This window comes from Bombina bombina, chromosome 4, assembly GCF_027579735.1.
Source record: "Bombina bombina isolate aBomBom1 chromosome 4, aBomBom1.pri, whole genome shotgun sequence".
Classification (NCBI taxonomy): Eukaryota; Metazoa; Chordata; class Amphibia; order Anura; family Bombinatoridae; genus Bombina; species Bombina bombina.
The window spans coordinates 484,310,253-484,328,084 of record NC_069502.1 but is presented as its reverse complement, the minus strand read 5'-3'; the positions used below and the strand labels follow the sequence as shown (position 1 = coordinate 484,328,084).

At 38.5% G+C, this 17,832-nt stretch overlaps 1 protein-coding gene across 1 annotated transcript in view; it reads left to right on the top strand.

Moving 5' to 3' along the window:
* Positions 1-2,145: 2,145 nt before the first annotated feature.
* Positions 2,146-17,832, top strand: part of GCLC (glutamate-cysteine ligase catalytic subunit) — a gene marked incomplete in the record, with an annotated part of 285,087 nt that continues 269,400 nt past the window's right edge. Inside the window, 1 exon segment of the mRNA XM_053710384.1 lies at positions 2,146-2,494. Within this exon segment, the coding sequence (XP_053566359.1) occupies positions 2,345-2,494 (150 nt within the window).

Sequence of the window (17,832 nt, the reverse complement as noted above, 5' to 3'; positions counted from 1 at the left end):
TTTATACAGGTTTGATTCATTGTTGTTTCACTAGATCTAGCATACAAGGAGTGGTCTAAACAATTATTTGGAGGGGGGCTAACCTGTCATCAGCCCCACCTTATCAAAAATATTGGACATTTTATTAAATCTCTGGTTAATTTTATAAGTGCTAATTGCTACTGCAAGCTAGCTGTAATGGCTGGATAATTATTGCATGCCAAAGCGCACATGACATGATTAATAGCACCTTTTGAAATGTAGATCTAACATTTTAAAAACTTGAACTAAACTGATCTAAAATATAAGCCTGAATGTTTTTTTTTTTGTCTGAAATTTTAATTGGGGGGGGGGCAGTCAACCACTAATTTAGTATATATATCTCTGTAATTATATTAGATCTAACAAATCAACTGACTGATCATACCTGATCTAACAAATATCTGTCAAATTAAATAACTTTTCATTCAATTTTTGTTAAAGGGACACTAAACCCAAATTTTTTCTTTCATGATTCAGATAGAGCATGCAATTTTAAGCAACTTTCTTATTTACTCCTATTATAAATTTTTCTTCATTCTCTTGCTATCTTTATTTGAAAAAGCAGAAATGTAAGGTTAGGAGACGGACCATTTTTTGTTCAGCACCTAGGTAGAGCTTGCTGATTGGTTTGCTACATTTAGCCACCAATCAGCATGCGCTACCCAGGTTCTGAACCTAAAATGGTCTGGCTCTTAAGCTTACATTCCTGCTTATTCAAATATAGATAGCATGAGAACCAAGAAAAAAATTATAATAGGAGTAAATTAGAAAGTTGCTTAAACTTGCATGCTCTAACTAAATTATGAAAGAAAACAAATTGGGTTTAGTATCCCTTTAAGGGGGGGGGGGGTTGATGACAGGTTAGCCCCCTCCAAATAATTGTTACTACCAGCCCCCCCCCCTAATTTAATACCTTATAACTCTGTAATTATACTAGATCTAACGAAAACAACAATTGATCAACTTGATCTAACAAAGATCTAACCGACTGGTTTGTTTAAAAATGTTTAAATTGGGAGGGCGCAAACCCAGCTGAGGTCAAATCTGTTAGTTTCCAGCCCCCACACCAATTGCTGCTCACTTTTGCCTTAGATGTCCCTGAAATAGATATATACAGGTGGCCCTCGTTTCAGAATAACAACCTTTTTTTCCAATCATGTGACTGCTATTGAAAAGTATTGAGAAGTGCATTTATTAAAATAGCCAGTAGGTGGAGCTGTGCGCTTGTGTTGCTGCAAAGCAAGCTGAAATTAATCAGTTTAACCAAACCTGAGCTATCGAGCAGATTTCAAAGGAACAAGATCTTCCTGTCTATAAATGCATAGAAAGAACTGTTTGCAGAAAAATGTAAGTGAAGTCTGTGTTGTGTGATTATTTTATTAGGTTTATAATGCTGTTTAGCATTTAACGTCTTCATTTCAAAGCTTTAAAAATTATGTATTAGGTGTTACTTATGACAATTTTGAGAGGGGCCTGGAACCTAACTCCCTCACTTCCCATTGACTTACATCATAAACTGGGTTTCAATTTACAACCATTCCTTCTGGAACCTAACCCCGGTATAAACTGAGGGCTACCTGTATATAAATATATATTATTTTTTTTCCTCTCAAAATCCCACTACCTTTGGCACAGGTTTAGGCGACATAGGCTAAAATACACCCAGTTGCAAGAATACAAACATCCTGAATGAATTGTAATATACGAGTATTTCAGAAACTGTGTGGTGGTGGTGTCAGCATTAGTATTGGATACGAGGGAGCAAAGCAAACGCTCTAAAGTCTACAGTCTAGTAAAATATTCGTAATTAATTGGCTGCCACATAAGGTTGATCCACAATGTGTTGTTAAGAATTATCAGGGAGCCAAAGAGGTTAATAGTAACATTTCTCCCATGAATGTAAACTGCTCTATCAAAGCACAAACTACCAGCCCTGATACACGTAGGAGTAAAACTGCTGAGTCACCCTCGGATCTGACTCAGACACAACACCGGTGGGTAGCGGAGTGCAGTGAGCAGGGTGCGCGCGCACTCTTAGCTCAAGCCTCCTGGCCAGTGTACAAGAGCGTAAGTCAGCTGGGGACACGTGACTGGTGCACACAGACACAGGAGGGAGGAGCGGGTTGTCTCTCACACACTGTCAGAGCACTGCTGCTGTTCTATCACTGTGACACTGCCACAGCTCCACGCACTCGCTCGTCCTCCCGCGGCACCAGTTTAAATAGGGCATTTTGTGGCCACTGCTGCACTCAATCTAGTTGATCACTCGTTCATACCACGTCTCGTACAACTTTCCGTTCACTTGCAAGTCAAGAAAGCAACTATGGGTCTTCTGTCTCACGGGTCCCCACTGAACTGGGAAGAGACTAAGAAATACGCAGATCACGTCAGGCAGCACGGTATCATGCAGTTCCTCAACATCTACCATAAACTGAAAGAGCGGCAGAAGGACGTGCTGAAGTGGGGAGACGAGGTAAGCAAAATTGAAACCCTCTAAATACAGCTCTAGTTTATCGGTCACCCACCTCTACTGTACTGCGCTCTGGCTTAAACGAGCGCGTGCGCGCGGACGTCACGTGACTGCCGGAAGGGGAAAGTCAAAGCCCACTGTTGAGGCATGTTTACGGTAGTCCTATTTTGTGTCTGCTCATTCAATGAGATGGTGAAAATGATTCAGAATTACTGGTGTTTATATATGTGTACGTGGAGATATATAATATTTGTTACATTATATTTACAATTTTTATAAGCAATGGTCCCGGATTGGGACGTAGTTGGCTCGTTGTTTACAGCCTGTTTACTAAACAATTATTAAATTCACGTGTGTAGCAATAAAAAAAACAACAACAAAAAAAACATAATACGTTTGTGTTGAGTAATAAAAATTTTTTCGTGACTGAGCTGATTGCACACTTTAGTATCTTGGGGGCCAATAATTCAATAAATAAAAAGTGAGTTATGGTGGTTCAGCTAAATGCAACCTTTATATGTTAAACATTTATTGTTCTAAATTATTTGCAGCAGTGTAATGCAACATTTAATAAGTGTTGTAGGGCCAACTGATCCCAGTGTAAGTTCCACAGTCACATTTCACTCGTGAAAAAATACCTTTTAAACTTGACAGTCGTTCCAGCTTCCCCCGGTCGCCGCAAGCCATTTCTAACGTCAGAAATGATGGATCGGTCATACTCCAATCACAGCTTCCTCCTGGGGGAATCAGTGTCTGATTCAACGCCGTGATTGGGGAAGCTGGATTCCTCATTTTAGACCCAGGAAGAGACTTTGCGACCGGCGGAGGGAGCTGGAGTGGCTGTCAAGCTTAAAAGGAAAGTATTTATACTATTTTTTCACAACACAAGTGAAATGTAAATTTTGATGAATTAAAGTGCCCCTGTTTTTAATTGAATTTTGAAAAACCGGGCACTTTAGCATCAAAATTTACATTCACTGTACGTTGCTGCAGTCCTGGGCTTCTCTCTGCCGCTATCTCGCTCAAAAGAGCAAGATTGCGCTATTTCTGCATGCCCCACGAGTAAATAAATGTGCAGAGTTGTTGATGCAGAGAGGGCTACTCTGTGGCGCTCTCTGCAGCGGTGGTGCCGATTGTTGGTGGGTGGGAGCAATTGCGGGTGGGCGGCCCATCGCTGACCAACTTCCGTCCAGCTGTGTGGAAACACACTCGCCGGTGTGAGCAGGAGCCTGCCCGCGATCTACACATGTGCATTAAAATGAAATGGGAGAGGGAGGGGGGAAATAATGTTGGGAAAGGGATCTGGGAGGGGTGTAGGATATTAAGGGGGGGCAGCTACACTACAGAAAAAAATATATAGATTAAAAAAATTTGGCCAGTACCCAAAATGGCAGGAAATATTGAGAGGGGGGAGGGTTGGAGAGCTCTTTGGGGGGGGGGGGGGAGGTTGGGGGCTTAGGTGGGATCCTACACAGCAGAATGTATTTAAAAAAAAATAGAAAAAGCCTTTTATTTTAGTACTGGCAGACTTTCTGCCAGTACTTAAGATGGCAGGGACAATTGTGGCGTGGGGGGAGGGAAGAGATCAAGGGGTGGGATGTGTCAGGTGGGAGGCTGATCTCTACACTAAAGCTACAATTAACCCCACAAGCTCCCTAATTAACCTCTTCACTGCTAGGAGGAATAATACACGTGTGGTGCGCAGCAGCATTTAGCGGCCTTCTAAAAAGCAAACACCAAATCCATATATGTCTGCTATTTCTGAACAAAGGGGATCACAGAAAAGCATTTACAACCATTTGTGCCATGATTGCACAAGCTGTTTGTAAATAATTTCAGTGAGAAACCTAAAGTTTGATCGCATTTGGCAGTGAAATGGTGGCATGAAATATACCAAAATGGGCCTAGATCAATACTTTGGGTTTTCTAACTAAAAAAAAAATATATATATATATATATATACATGTGAAGCGTTATTCAGGGATTCCTGACAGATACCAGTGTTCCAATGTAACTATCGCTAATTTAAAAAAAAAAAAAATGGTTTGGAAATAGCAAAGTGCTACTTGTACTTATTGCCCTATAACTTGCAAAGAACATGTAAACATTGGGTATTTCTAAGCTCAGGACAAAATTTAGAAACTATTTAGCATGGGTATTTTTTGGTGGTTGTAGATGTGTAACAGATTTTGGGGGTCAAAGATAGAAAAAGTGTTTTTCCATTTCTTTCATCATATTTTATAAAAAATTTTTTTATAGTAAATTATAATATATGATGAACTGATGGTATCTTTAGAAAGTCCATTTAATGGTGAGAAAAACGATTTATAATATGTGTGGGTACAGTAAAAGAGTAAGAGGAAAATTACAGCTAAATACAAACACTGCAAAATGTAAAAACTGCCCATGTCCTTAAAGGGACAGTAAACCTTAAAAATAATGTTATATAATTCTGCACTATGTGCAGAATTATATAACATTATTTAGGTGCTATAGCCATAAAACCCTTTTTTACCTTTTAAAATGTAAAAATGACAGCGCTTTTACAGACCCGCTCTCTGCTGAGCGGGTCTCTAATATTTAGTCAGCGCATCGGGCCAGCTGTATAGTCACAGCCCGGCCCGACCGCGCCATAGCACTAAGTGCAGCTCGCTCCTGTGACAGGAGCGAGCTGCACTTAGTCTTATGGCGCGATCGGGCCGGGCTGTGACTATACAGCTGGCCCGATGCGCTGACTAAATATTACAGACCCGCTCAGCAGAGAGCGGGTCTGTAAAAGCGCTGTCATTTTTACATTTTAAAAGGTAAAGGGTTTTAGAACTATATCACTTAAATAATGTTATATAATTCTGCACTATGTGCAGAATTATATAACATTATTTTTAAGGTTTACTGTCCCTTTAAGGGAAGGAAATTGAAAAATGGCCTTGTCCCTAAGGGGTTAAAATTGCATGCTCTATTTGAATCATTAAAGAAAAAAAATTGGGTTTAGTGCCCCTTTAACCCCTTAGTGACAAGACCATTTTTCAAGTTTCTTACCGTTTGGGACCAGGGCCATTTTTACATTTCTGCGGTATGTGTTTAGCTGTAATTTTCCTCTTACTCGTTTACTGTACCCACACATGTTATATACCATTCTTCTCGACATTAAATGGAATTTCTAAAGATACCATTATTTTCATCATATCATATAATTTACTATAACATTTTTTAACTTTGACCCACCAAAAAACACCCATGCTAAATAGTTTCTAAATTTTGTCCTGCGTTTAGAAATACACAAAGTTTACATGTTCTTTGCTGTTTTTTTTGCAAGTTATAGAGCAATAAGAACAAGTAGCACTTTGCTATTTCCAAACCTTTTTTTTTTTTTCTTCTTTCAAAATTAGCAATAGTTACATTGTAACACTAATATCTGTCGGCAATCCCTGAAAAACCCTGTATGTGTGTGTGTGTGTGTGTGTGTGTGTGTATATATATATATATATATATATATATATATATATATATATATATATATATATATATATATATATATATATATATATATATATATATATATATATATATATATATATATATATATATATATATATATAGCAAAAGAATGCACTCTCAGGACTTTTTCCACAAAAAAACAATTTAATGGAACGTTTTCGGGGTTCACAACCCCTTCATCAGGCTGATGAAGGGGTTGTGAACCCCGAAAACGTTCCATTAAATTGGTTTTTTGTGGAAAAAGTCCTGAGAGTGCATTCTTTTGCTTTCTATTTCATGGTATATCATTGCACCCAGGCGAGTTGGCTACTGGTGGGCTGAACTGGAAATTGCTTAATATATATATATATATATATATATATATATATATATATATATATATATATATATATATATATATATATATATATACACACACACACTATATATCCACTAAAGCTTAAGATATGTATAATAATAAAGATGAAAAATAGTAAACTAGACAGTTCATATAAGTCCTTAAAGTGTATTTAGTCCGTGGTGGATCTCCAACATACAGTTGATATGAAGTAATAGATGGTATTTAATACCCTTACCAGATATTACCCCAATCTAATGAGGTAAGTATGCCGCACTGGGGGTATGTGTAGATGGTTTGATCTTCTCCTTGCATCCAAATGAGATGGTTATTCCAGTTTCGTTAGCCTCCTGGAGTATGTAGGGATGTGCTTCTGATGGTGAAGGTATCCCTTGAGCTTCCTGTGTAGATTAGTGGTTAGCCTCTATGCACTCTGAGAGTGCATAGGAACGCGTTGGGGTAATACAATTTCAGCGGGAGCGAGCAGGGTGGCATCACGAGCGCGAGCGGATTGCATTTGAGCAGTAAACACCTAGTTGTCACCGCAAGAGATCCCAGGAGGGGGAAAAATGGTCCTGGCACAGAGGAACCCATCCATAGTACGTTCACGCCTTACAAACCGGAGGCGATATTACTGAGATGACTGTCAGGCGTCCTCGATAGTAAAAGTTTATACCGAGACAGCAAAGTAATCCAAGAGGCTAACCACTAATCTACACAGGAAGCTCAAGGGATACCTTCACCATCAGAAGCACATCCCTACATACTCCAGGAGGCTAACGAAACTGGAATAACCATCTCATTTGGATACAAGGAGGAGATCAAACCATCTACACATACCCCCAGTGCGGCATATATATATATATATATATATATATATACACACACACACACACCCATTTTGGAATATTTCATGCCACCATTTTACCTCCAAATGGGATCAAATGAAAACAATTGTTAACTTTTTCATTAACTTTAGGTTTCTTACTGAAATTATTTACAAACGGCTTGTGCAATTATGGCACAAATGGTTGTAAATGCTTCTCTGGGATCCCCTTTGTTCAGAAATAGCAGACATTTATGGCTTTGGCGTTTCTTTTTGGTAATTGGAAGGCCGCTAAATGCGACCACACTTGTATTATGCCCAGCAGTTAAGGGGTTAATTAGGTAGCTTGTAGGGTTAATTTTAGCTTTAGTGTAGAGATCAGCCTCCCACCTGATACATCCAACCCCCGATCCCTCCTCAAGCAGCTCTTCCCTCCCCCACCTCACAATTGTCATCGCCATCTTAAAAATAATTTTTTATTACACACATATATATATATATATATATATATATATATATATATATATATATCTAAAAAAATGAGAAAGAAAGCGCACAAAGGCACCTACATAGTGCAAATCAATTTAATTTAAACAATAATACAGGGGTATATTAAAACTGCTCCCCGTAGGGTATCTACTCACAAGAGTCAACCTCAAACTTGTGAGGTATGTTTGAGCATGTAGTTTGAAAGTTCCGCTCAGAACCGCTTGCTATGAAAGTGCTTAATCAAAGAAGTCAGGACAAATCCAACCTGAATGCCGGGTGTCGCTGTCTGTAACTCGAGATCTGGACAAGTATTTCTCCCGGCCTCTTATTCCACTCACATCCCTTTTTGGTAGGAGTTTTTTTGGGATACAATCTTTCTTGAGCAAAATGGTCCGTGCAGATACAAACACAGCTGATCGCAAATAGTGCTGGCAGAATGGTGAACCGCTGAGGGAGAGAGCTGAGATCCCAGGAACAATTAATGAGGATTCAGAATTCAGTCTGTGCTGATCCAAAGTGAGGCTAGAGTGATGATTCTCAGACTGAGAATCATCACTCTAGCCTCACTTTGGATCAGCACAGACTGAATTCTGAATCCTCATTAATTGTTCCTGGGATCTCAGCTCTCTCCCTCAGCGGTTCACCATTCTGCCAGCACTATTTGCGATCAGCTGTGTTTGTATCTGCACGGACCATTTTGCTCAAGAAAGATTGTATCCCAAAAAAACTCCTACCAAAAAGGGATGTGAGTGGAATAAGAGGCCGGGAGAAATACTTGTCCAGATCTCGAGTTACAGACAGCGACACCCGGCATTCAGGTTGGATTTGTCCTGACTTCTTTGATTAAGCACTTTCATAGCAAGCGGTTCTGAGCGGAACTTTCAAACTACATGCTCAAACATACCTCACAAGTTTGAGGTTGACTCTTGTGAGTAGATACCCTACGGGGAGCAGTTTTAATATACCCCTGTATTATTGTTTAAATTAAATTGATTTGCACTATGTAGGTGCCTTTGTGCGCTTTCTTTCTCATTTTTTTAGATTTCTACCTTACTCCGTGAGATTCCGGAGGATTAATAAGATACAGCAGCCGACACCTACAATTGATCTGCACTATTACGTGGGATCCAACCAACTTATCCTTTTTATTGTGATTTATTATCTTATCATTATATATTTCATTCTGTTATATATTTTCAATGAATCAATATTATTTGATTATTTGAATGTTTTGATTTTGGCATCATCCAGATATTTATATTGTATTTTAAAAAAATAGGTTTATTTAGAGCGCAGTTCTGTGTTTTGAAAGAGAGGTTTTTTAACCCTTTGACATACACGCTTTTTTTGTTTCATATATATATATATATATATATATATATATATATATATATATATATATATATATATATATATATATATATATATATATATATATATATATATATATATATATATATTGCAGTGTTGGATGCCCCTTAGCCCCCAACCTTGCTGATTCCCTCCCCCCCCCCAATACAGCTTCCAGCGCTTGAAACCCCAGAGGACGTGTCAGGCACTTCCTTGGTCCTTAACTGTATTTTTTTTTTGTAGGATGTGCCTACACGTCCTTGGTCATTAATGGGATATTCCAGCCAGAATTGGAATCCACATGGATGCATTTCAGTTTTGAATAGAAGCATTTTTGTAATATACATTAAAAAAATTAATTAATCTATGTTTATTGAAATTTTGACCGGAATGTCCCTTTTAAAGAAAGACAAGATCCAGAAGTAGTGGCACATTTAAAAAGTTCACTTCTATTTATGAAATCAAATTATTCTTGTGAATGAGTCCCCTAACTAAACCCCAGTATTTGCAGCAAACCTTAAAGGGACACTGGACCCAAATGTTTTTCTTTCGTGATTCAGATAGAGCATGCAATTTTAAACAACCTTTCTAATTTACTATTATTATCATCATCATTTTTTCTTTGTTCTCTTGCTATCTTTATTTGAAAAAGTCATGTAAACTTTTTTTTGGTTCTCTGGATAGCACTTTTTTATTGGTGGATGAATTTATCCACCAATCAGCAAGAACAACCCAGGTTGTTGACCAAAAATGGCCCGGCATCTAAACTTACATTGTTGCATTTCAAATAAAGATACCAAGAGAATGAAGAAAATTTGATAATAGGAGTACATTAGAAAGTTGCTTAAAATTTCATGCTCTATCTGAATCACGAAAGAAAACATTTGGGTTCAGTGTCCCTTTTAATTATTTGAGGAGCCCGCACTCCTTTAATCGTATAGCGGGTGCCCAATATACCGCACCAAAAGCTGTATTAAATGTGGAAAACACAGGCTTGGCCGTTAGGGTCGTTGACCTATAGTTCCACCTATGCTATGTGCGCTCCTTAGTCAGAACCATGCACCAATACTGGCTATCATTACTTTGCCATAGGATTTGCCATACCACCAATCTATGTATTTTCTGATGTGTTTTAAGTATTCTGTTTGTGGTGTTTATTGCATTGTTTGAAGCGCCCCTATGGGAAGTTTGCTTTGCTGCATCTTTCCCACTGTTTCATTTTTGCTAAAAAAAAAAAAAAAAAAAAAAAAAAAATTTAAAAGGGAGTATTTTAATTGGAAATAGAAGCATTTCTGCAATATACTTTCATTATCAAAAAATGCTTCCAGTAAAAGTTTTTGCTGTGGCATATGCACATATCCTATGAGGGCCCTTGCACTAGTATTTAAACACAATGTGAGCTCAGAGAGCTGGTGGCGGTGTGTGTATTGCTTCTAAAGAAGCACCTTTCATTTTTTACCTTTCTATCCCTTTAAATGGGGATAGCTCTGCACTTAACTACTTTTCAAATAATTGTGCCAATTAAAACGGACCGACAAGCCCAACATTTGATTGCTTCCAACTGGACTCATTGTCCCACTAGGGATGGGTGGGAAAGAAAAAAGACAAGTTAATACTCCCAGGCCTCTATCTATTTGGTTTTTGTAAAGCGGCTACTCACCCGTAATGGTCTCAAGGCACTTGGTGTTGCTTTAGTTCAGTCGAAGAGCCAGGTCTTGAGGTCCATTCTGAACTTGGTTAGTGAGGTAGCTTGTCTTGGGTGCAGCGGGAGAGTGTTCCATGTCTTGGCTGCCAGGTGAGAGAAGGATCTGCCTCCCGCTGTGGTCTTCCTGATGCGGGGGATGACTGCGATGGCTTGGTCGGCCGATCAAAGCTGTCTGGCAGGGGTGTAGAAGGCGACGCAGTGGTTGACGTATTCGGGACCGATGTTGTTGAGGGCCTTTAACGCGTGAGTGAGAAGCTTGACCGTGATTCTTTTGTTGATGGGTAGCCAGTGCAGGTCTTGCAGGTGTTTCGTGATGTGGCATTAGTGAGGGAGGTTGAGGATGAGTCTGGCCGAGGCGTTCTGGATGCGCTGGAGTCAGTTTTAGAGCTTGGTGGTGGAGCTGGCGTAGAGTGTGTTGCCGACGTCCAGTCGGCTGCTGACGAGGGCATGGGTGACTGTTTTCCTGGTCTCGGTTGGGATCCACTTGAAGAGCCTTTGCAGCCTCCGCTAACTACTACTCCTTCCTTTGTCTTGCTGCAGGCAATCATGTACTGTCCCCATTGTCCCAGAAACTTCTGTTTCATGCTACATTTAGCCACCAATCAGCAAGCGCTATCCAGACACTGAACCAGAAACTGTCCGGCTACTAAGCTTACATTCCTTCTTTTCAAATAAAGATACTAAGAGAGAAGAAAAAAATTATAATAGGAGTAAATTAGAAAGTTGCTTAAAATTGCATGCTCCTATCTCAATCATGAACGGAATAATGTGAGTTTCATATACCTTTACCCATAACAGTGTTTAGATCACTGATTCTCAACTAGTGATATGCATTTTTATAAGAACCCCTACAATACAGTAGGGTTGCCACCTCAGCCATGTTTTCCTGGACACTTATGACTTACACATTGTCAGTATATTTATGAAAATCTTAGTAGTGCTATCCAAATAATATATCAGTTTATGGCAGGGTTATAAACGCAATACAAAAAAAAAAATAGAAACCCTAATCAACCATGCATCTACTAGACCATACAATTAATATAAATACCTGAATTCTTTTATTTAGTTAATATCCATAAACATATTGAAATATATTTGCAATAAAAGGAAATGAAATAAAAAAAAAATTTTATGCGCTTGAAAACTATTTAAATATGCTATGCAAAATTCATACACGCTTATCTTAAAAACCCACCTTATTTATAAATCTTTTAACATCCAAGCAATACAATTCTAAGCTGTGCTCTTAAGCAATAGGATAATATATATATTCTGCTATTTAACTGTAATCCTAATACAAAATTAACTTACAATCTCAGAACTTGCACAGATGAGTTACTCAGCCAATCAGATACAGATTTAAACAACAATACAATATATAGGCTGTGATTACCAATTTAAAATACAATTTATTTGACTCTGCCAGGCTCAGCAATAGTAATTGTTTACTTTAAATGCTTGCATACAAATACGTAGGCTAAGAGCTAGCTAGGACAATGACACACAGTTTAAAAGTATAATCTGCTCTTTAAATCTATTAACTGTAAAGGCTATGCATATGACTTATCTTACAAAACCTTGAATACGTTACCAAAGTAAAAAGCAGTCGATATCCAATATTTCTTGGTAGGAATTATTTTACCTCAGATCACCAATAAGTGTATATCGCAATCAATGAGAAAGGTAGATTAGCTTTGCTCAAGTAAAGTGGTATCTCACGCCCAGCAGGAACCAGTTAAAAGTTTTAGCTTCAGCAGAAAATCTGTGTCTTTCTCTCCATTGCATTCACTTTTTATTTAGTTTTCCATCATTGGTAAATTGTGGGTTTCCCTCCTGGTCCCTTCTGATTGGGTATTTGGAATACCTGATTGGATTGGCCCTTAACGGAGTTGAGCATGTTTACTATGGTAACGCATCTTTTGAACAGCAATTCCCTTAACTGTCCTACCGGTATTGGCCCTTAGGTGGCATCATTACAATCAGACAGCACAAAAACAATGCAGCATGACAATACATTTGAAACAACTTAAATCAGTATTTCTATTAAATGGTTATTCATTTTATCATAATTTACTGCAACAACTATTCACAATATTTGTTTTGGATAAGTTATATCTTAATGAATTTTCTGATCATTTTGATATGAAACATCAAATACATCTAGCATTATATTAAAATAATTTATATTTCATAGTCATATCACATCAAATATATATCTCATAGTCATATCACATCAAAGTAACTTCCATATTTTCATCTCACTATATTTTAAAAGATGTATGTGAAACTTTATAAACATTTATTTGCACGTTTATATGATATGACTTAATTCATTTCATGCAGGCATTCCATCTCTTTCTAAGTGCATAGATTGATGCTCATGACCAATGGTTGTCTGCAATAAAAATAGAAATAATTATTAGAGATGATCCAAGCATTCATATGTCTATGGTCCATAAGTATTTATTTATATTCTTAAAAACACAGAGGCTAAGTAAGATCTTTTATGTTTTCAAAACATATATATATAATTTCTATGTATATCTGAATTTATTTCCTATATAAATATCCCCTGCAGCAATTATCTATTTAATACAATGTGCTTAATTTCAATATATATATCATGAATCATTCTAAACATACATGGAAAACTGGCATTGTTCCCCTTGCAAAATGTATTTAATTTTATTTGTGTCACCTTCCCCCAAGATGGGGGTCTGCAGTACGTCTTCAAATATCAGAGATTCAGTGAGATAGAACTGTTGTTATCACACGTATCAAATTCCAAAGGGGTCCTTGAACACATTCTTTTCACACATCACCAAATGTTCTGAAGTTATAAAACTCTGCATATATAGTCAAATGAATAGGGTCACTGAGCTATTTCCTTTAGATAAGAAATGTTTGTGTGTTTTACACTACAGGGGTCGTGCTTCAAAAGGCTCTGCTGATCGTCAATCCTGATAGACGTGTATTAGAAGCTGTGTTCAACAAACTCATGTTCAATTAATCCTGAGGTCTCATCTAACATATACAGTGTATAAAATATACATATATATATATATATACATATATATGTACACATATGTAATAATCATCATAATATTCATATACTCTGACAACATGCTGCAGGGTGTGCAGGAAGGAACATGTATTGTGTTTCTGGACAGCACTATTCATATTCTTCCCTGCAGCATGTGTAACTAATAAGTGTCCAGGAAAACATGGTTACCAGCTGCCCTCCACAAAAATAATTGTTGACTTGTGACTTGGAAAGTGTGGGAGGCAGGATCACACAATGCCCCCTCCTCAAAGCTCTACCTTAGGCCCAATCCTTGATCCCCCCCATATACAGTGGAAAGTTGCTGTCCCCTCAAAATACCTCAACGCACAGCCATTAATGTCTAAAACATTGGCAACAAAAGTGAGTACACCCCTAAGTGGAAATGTCCAAATTGGGCCCAATTAGCCATTTTCCATCCCCGGTGTCATGTGACTCGTTAGTGTTACAAGGTCTCAGGTGTGAATGGGGAGCAGGTGTGTTAAATTTGGTGTTATCGCTCTCACACTCTCATACTGGTCACTGGAAGTTAAACATGACACCTCATGGCAAAGAACTCTCTGTGGATCGAAAAAAAAAGAATTGTTGCTCTACATAAAGATGGCCTAGGGCCCTAGGCTATAAGAAGATTGCTAAGTCCCTGAAACTGAGCTGCAGCACGGTGGGCAAGACCATACAGCTGTTTCACAGGACAGGTTCCACTCAGAACAGGCCTTGCCATGGTCGACCAAAGAAGTTGAGTGCACGTGCTCAGCGTCATATACAGAGGTTGTCCTTGGGAAATAGACGTATGAGTGCTGCAGAGTTTGAAGGGGTTGGGGGGGTGTCAGCCTGTCAGTGCTCAGACCATACGTCACACACTGCTTCATATTGGTCTGGATGGCTGTAATCCCAGAAGGAAGCCTCTTCTAAAGATGATGCACAAGAAAGCCCGCAAACAGTTTGCTAAGGACATGGATTACTGGAACCATGTCCGATGAGACCAAGATAAACTTACTTGGTTCAGATGGTGTCAAGCGTGTGTGGCGGCAACCAGGTGAGGAGTAGAAAGACAAGTGTGTCTTGCCTACAGTCAAGCATGGTGGTGGGAGTGTCATGGTCTGGGCCTGCATGATTGCTGCCGGCACTGGGGAGCTACAGTTCATTGAGGGAACCATGAATGCCAACATGTACTGTGACATACTGAAGCAGAGCATGATCTCCTCCCTTTGGAGACTGGGCCGCAGGGCTGTTTTCCAACACAACAACCCCAAACACACTTCCAAGATGACCACTGCCTTGCTAAAGAAGCTGAGTGTAAAGTTGATGGACTGGCCAAGCATAGCTCCAGACCTAAATCCTATTGAGCATCTGTGGGGCATCCTCAAACGGAATGATCTCTAACATCCACCAGCTCTGTGATGTCGTCATGGAGGAGTGTTAGAGGACCCCAGTGGCAACTTGTGAAGCCCTGGTGAACTCCATGCCCAAGAGAGTTAAGGCAGTGCTGGAAAATAATGGCGGCCACAGAAAATATTGGCACTTTGGGCCCAATTTGGACATTTCCTCTTAGGGGTGTACTCACTTTTGTTGCAAACGGTTTAGATATTAATGGCTGTGTGCTGTTATTTTGAGGGGACAGCACATTTACACTGTTATACAGGCTGTACACTCACTACTTTACATTGTAGCAAAGTGTCATTTCTTCAGTGTTGTCACATGAAAAGATATAATAAAATATTTACAAAAATGTGAGGATCGGTCCACAGCACTTATTAAAATGTTCACTTTATTGGAAACAGATGAACATGAATAAAAGGTGACGTTTCGGAGTTGCCTCCCTAATCATACAATCATACGTAATCATCATTTTGTATGATTAAGGAGGCAACTCCGAAACGTCACCTTTTATTCATGTTCATCTGTTTCCAATAAAGTGAACATTTTAATAAGTGCTGTGGACCGATCTTTACATCATTGCAGTTTGGGGATTTGGCATTTGACCCCAGGTCTTCACGAGCATTAACCCACAGGTGCTGTATCCATCTATCAATACATAAAAAAAAATGTGAAGGGTGTACAGGTAGCCCTCAGTTTACGCCGGGGTTAGGTTCCAGAAGGAATAGTTGTAAATCAAAAACCGTTGAAACCCAGTTTATAATGTAATTTATAAAGCTTTGAAATGTAGAATTTAAATGCTAAACAGCATTATAAACCTAATAAAATAATCACACAACACAGACTTCACTTGCATTTATCTGCAAACAGTTCTTTCTATGCATTTCAATCTGGACTGATTTATAGACAGGAAGATCTTGTTCCTTTGAAATCTGCTTGATAGCTCAGGTCTGGTTAAACTGATTAATTTCAGCTTGTTTGGCTTTGCTGCAACACAAGCAGACAGCTCCACCTACTGCTATTTTAATCAATGCACTGCTTCTCAATGCTTTTAAATAGCAGTCACATGACTGGAAAAAAAGGTTGTTATTCTGAAACGGTGCAAATTGAACCGTTGTAAAACGAGGGCCACCTGTACTCACTTTTGTGAGATACTGTATATTTTTCACAACTGAATCAGTGATTTTAACCCCTTGACTGCCAGTAACACCGAAATAAATAATTTTACTTACCTGGCAGCTTGTGATTCGATCACAGGAGGGCTTTGACCCCCCTCCTTGACAGAGCAGAGATTTTTCACCAGTGGCTACATGTAACACAGACAAAGAAGTACCCATTAATGCCAGTAACCTATATCACACTGATTTTTTATTTTTTTTTGATTATTTTTTTTTTTACCCATTACCTACAAATCTGTAATACCAAAAGACATAGGAGACCTTTAAATGTATCTGGCACTTAGAACACAGCTTATTAAACTTTTTTTTTTTTTTTTTTCTCCTGGTGAAAACTGAAAAAAGTTAATCACTGATACACAAACTCATACATACACTTGCACACTCATTCACTAACATACACACAGACACATTTACTTACACACTCCCTCACATGCTCGCAACACGCATACGTACAAATACACAGCCACAGTTTCCCATGACATTAATAGAAAGAATATTATCTACAGTAGCTTTCCTTTATGAATATGGTTGTGACAAGAGTTGAAGACCTCTAGCCAAACAAAACACACATTTGAACAACAAGCAGAGGTCAATAGCAACCTTCTTTTTCCTTCTACCTAATTGCTTCACTGCTGTTGTTTGGTTAGGAATAGCAATTTAGCCTTCCATTGTACCAGGGACCCTCCAGCTCAACTATCTCCCTGTGCACAGTACATGAACAAATCTTGTTGCGACCAGTTTGTCCAAGACAGATTTTACTGGACAGTCTGCTGAAATACTGGATTGTCCTGTTATATAATGAACTTGCAGCCCTAAAGACACAGATAGTGGCACCCTTGGTAAATATGAGTAAAGAAGGCTGTGGCAAATTGCCTTTAATGTTTAACCTTTTGATCTTTTGTTAAAAAAAAAAACGCAAAAATACTCTGCTCTCATGGATATCAAACAAATGCAAACACAACACAGGTTTATAAAAAAAAAGTTGTTAAATATATCTGTGGCACAATTATTAGCTCCCCTATGAATTCATAATGAGAAAAATATATTTGAAGTATATTCCCATTGAAATTTTACATTTTTAGTACACCTGGGTGACTAGGAACAGGAAATTGTTTAACCATGACTTCCTGTTTCACAGGGGTATAAATATGAGGTAACACACAGACCAAATTCCCTTAGTCATTCATCAAAATGGGTAAGACCAAGGAATATAGCTGTGATGTGCGGCAAAAGGTTGTTGAGCTTCACAAAATTGTAAGTGGCTATAAGAAAATAGCAAAAGCATTGAAAATGCCAATTTCCAACATCAGGGCAATAATTGGCTTCAGTCAACTGGAAATGTTATGAATTAACCTGGAAGAGGACATGTGTCTATATTGTCTCAACGCACTGTGAAGAGGATGGTTTGAGTAGCCAAAATATCTCCAAGGATCACAGCTGTAGAATTACAGAAGTTAGTTGCGTCTTGGGGTCAGAAACTCTCCAAAACTACAATCAGACGTCACCTACATCACCAC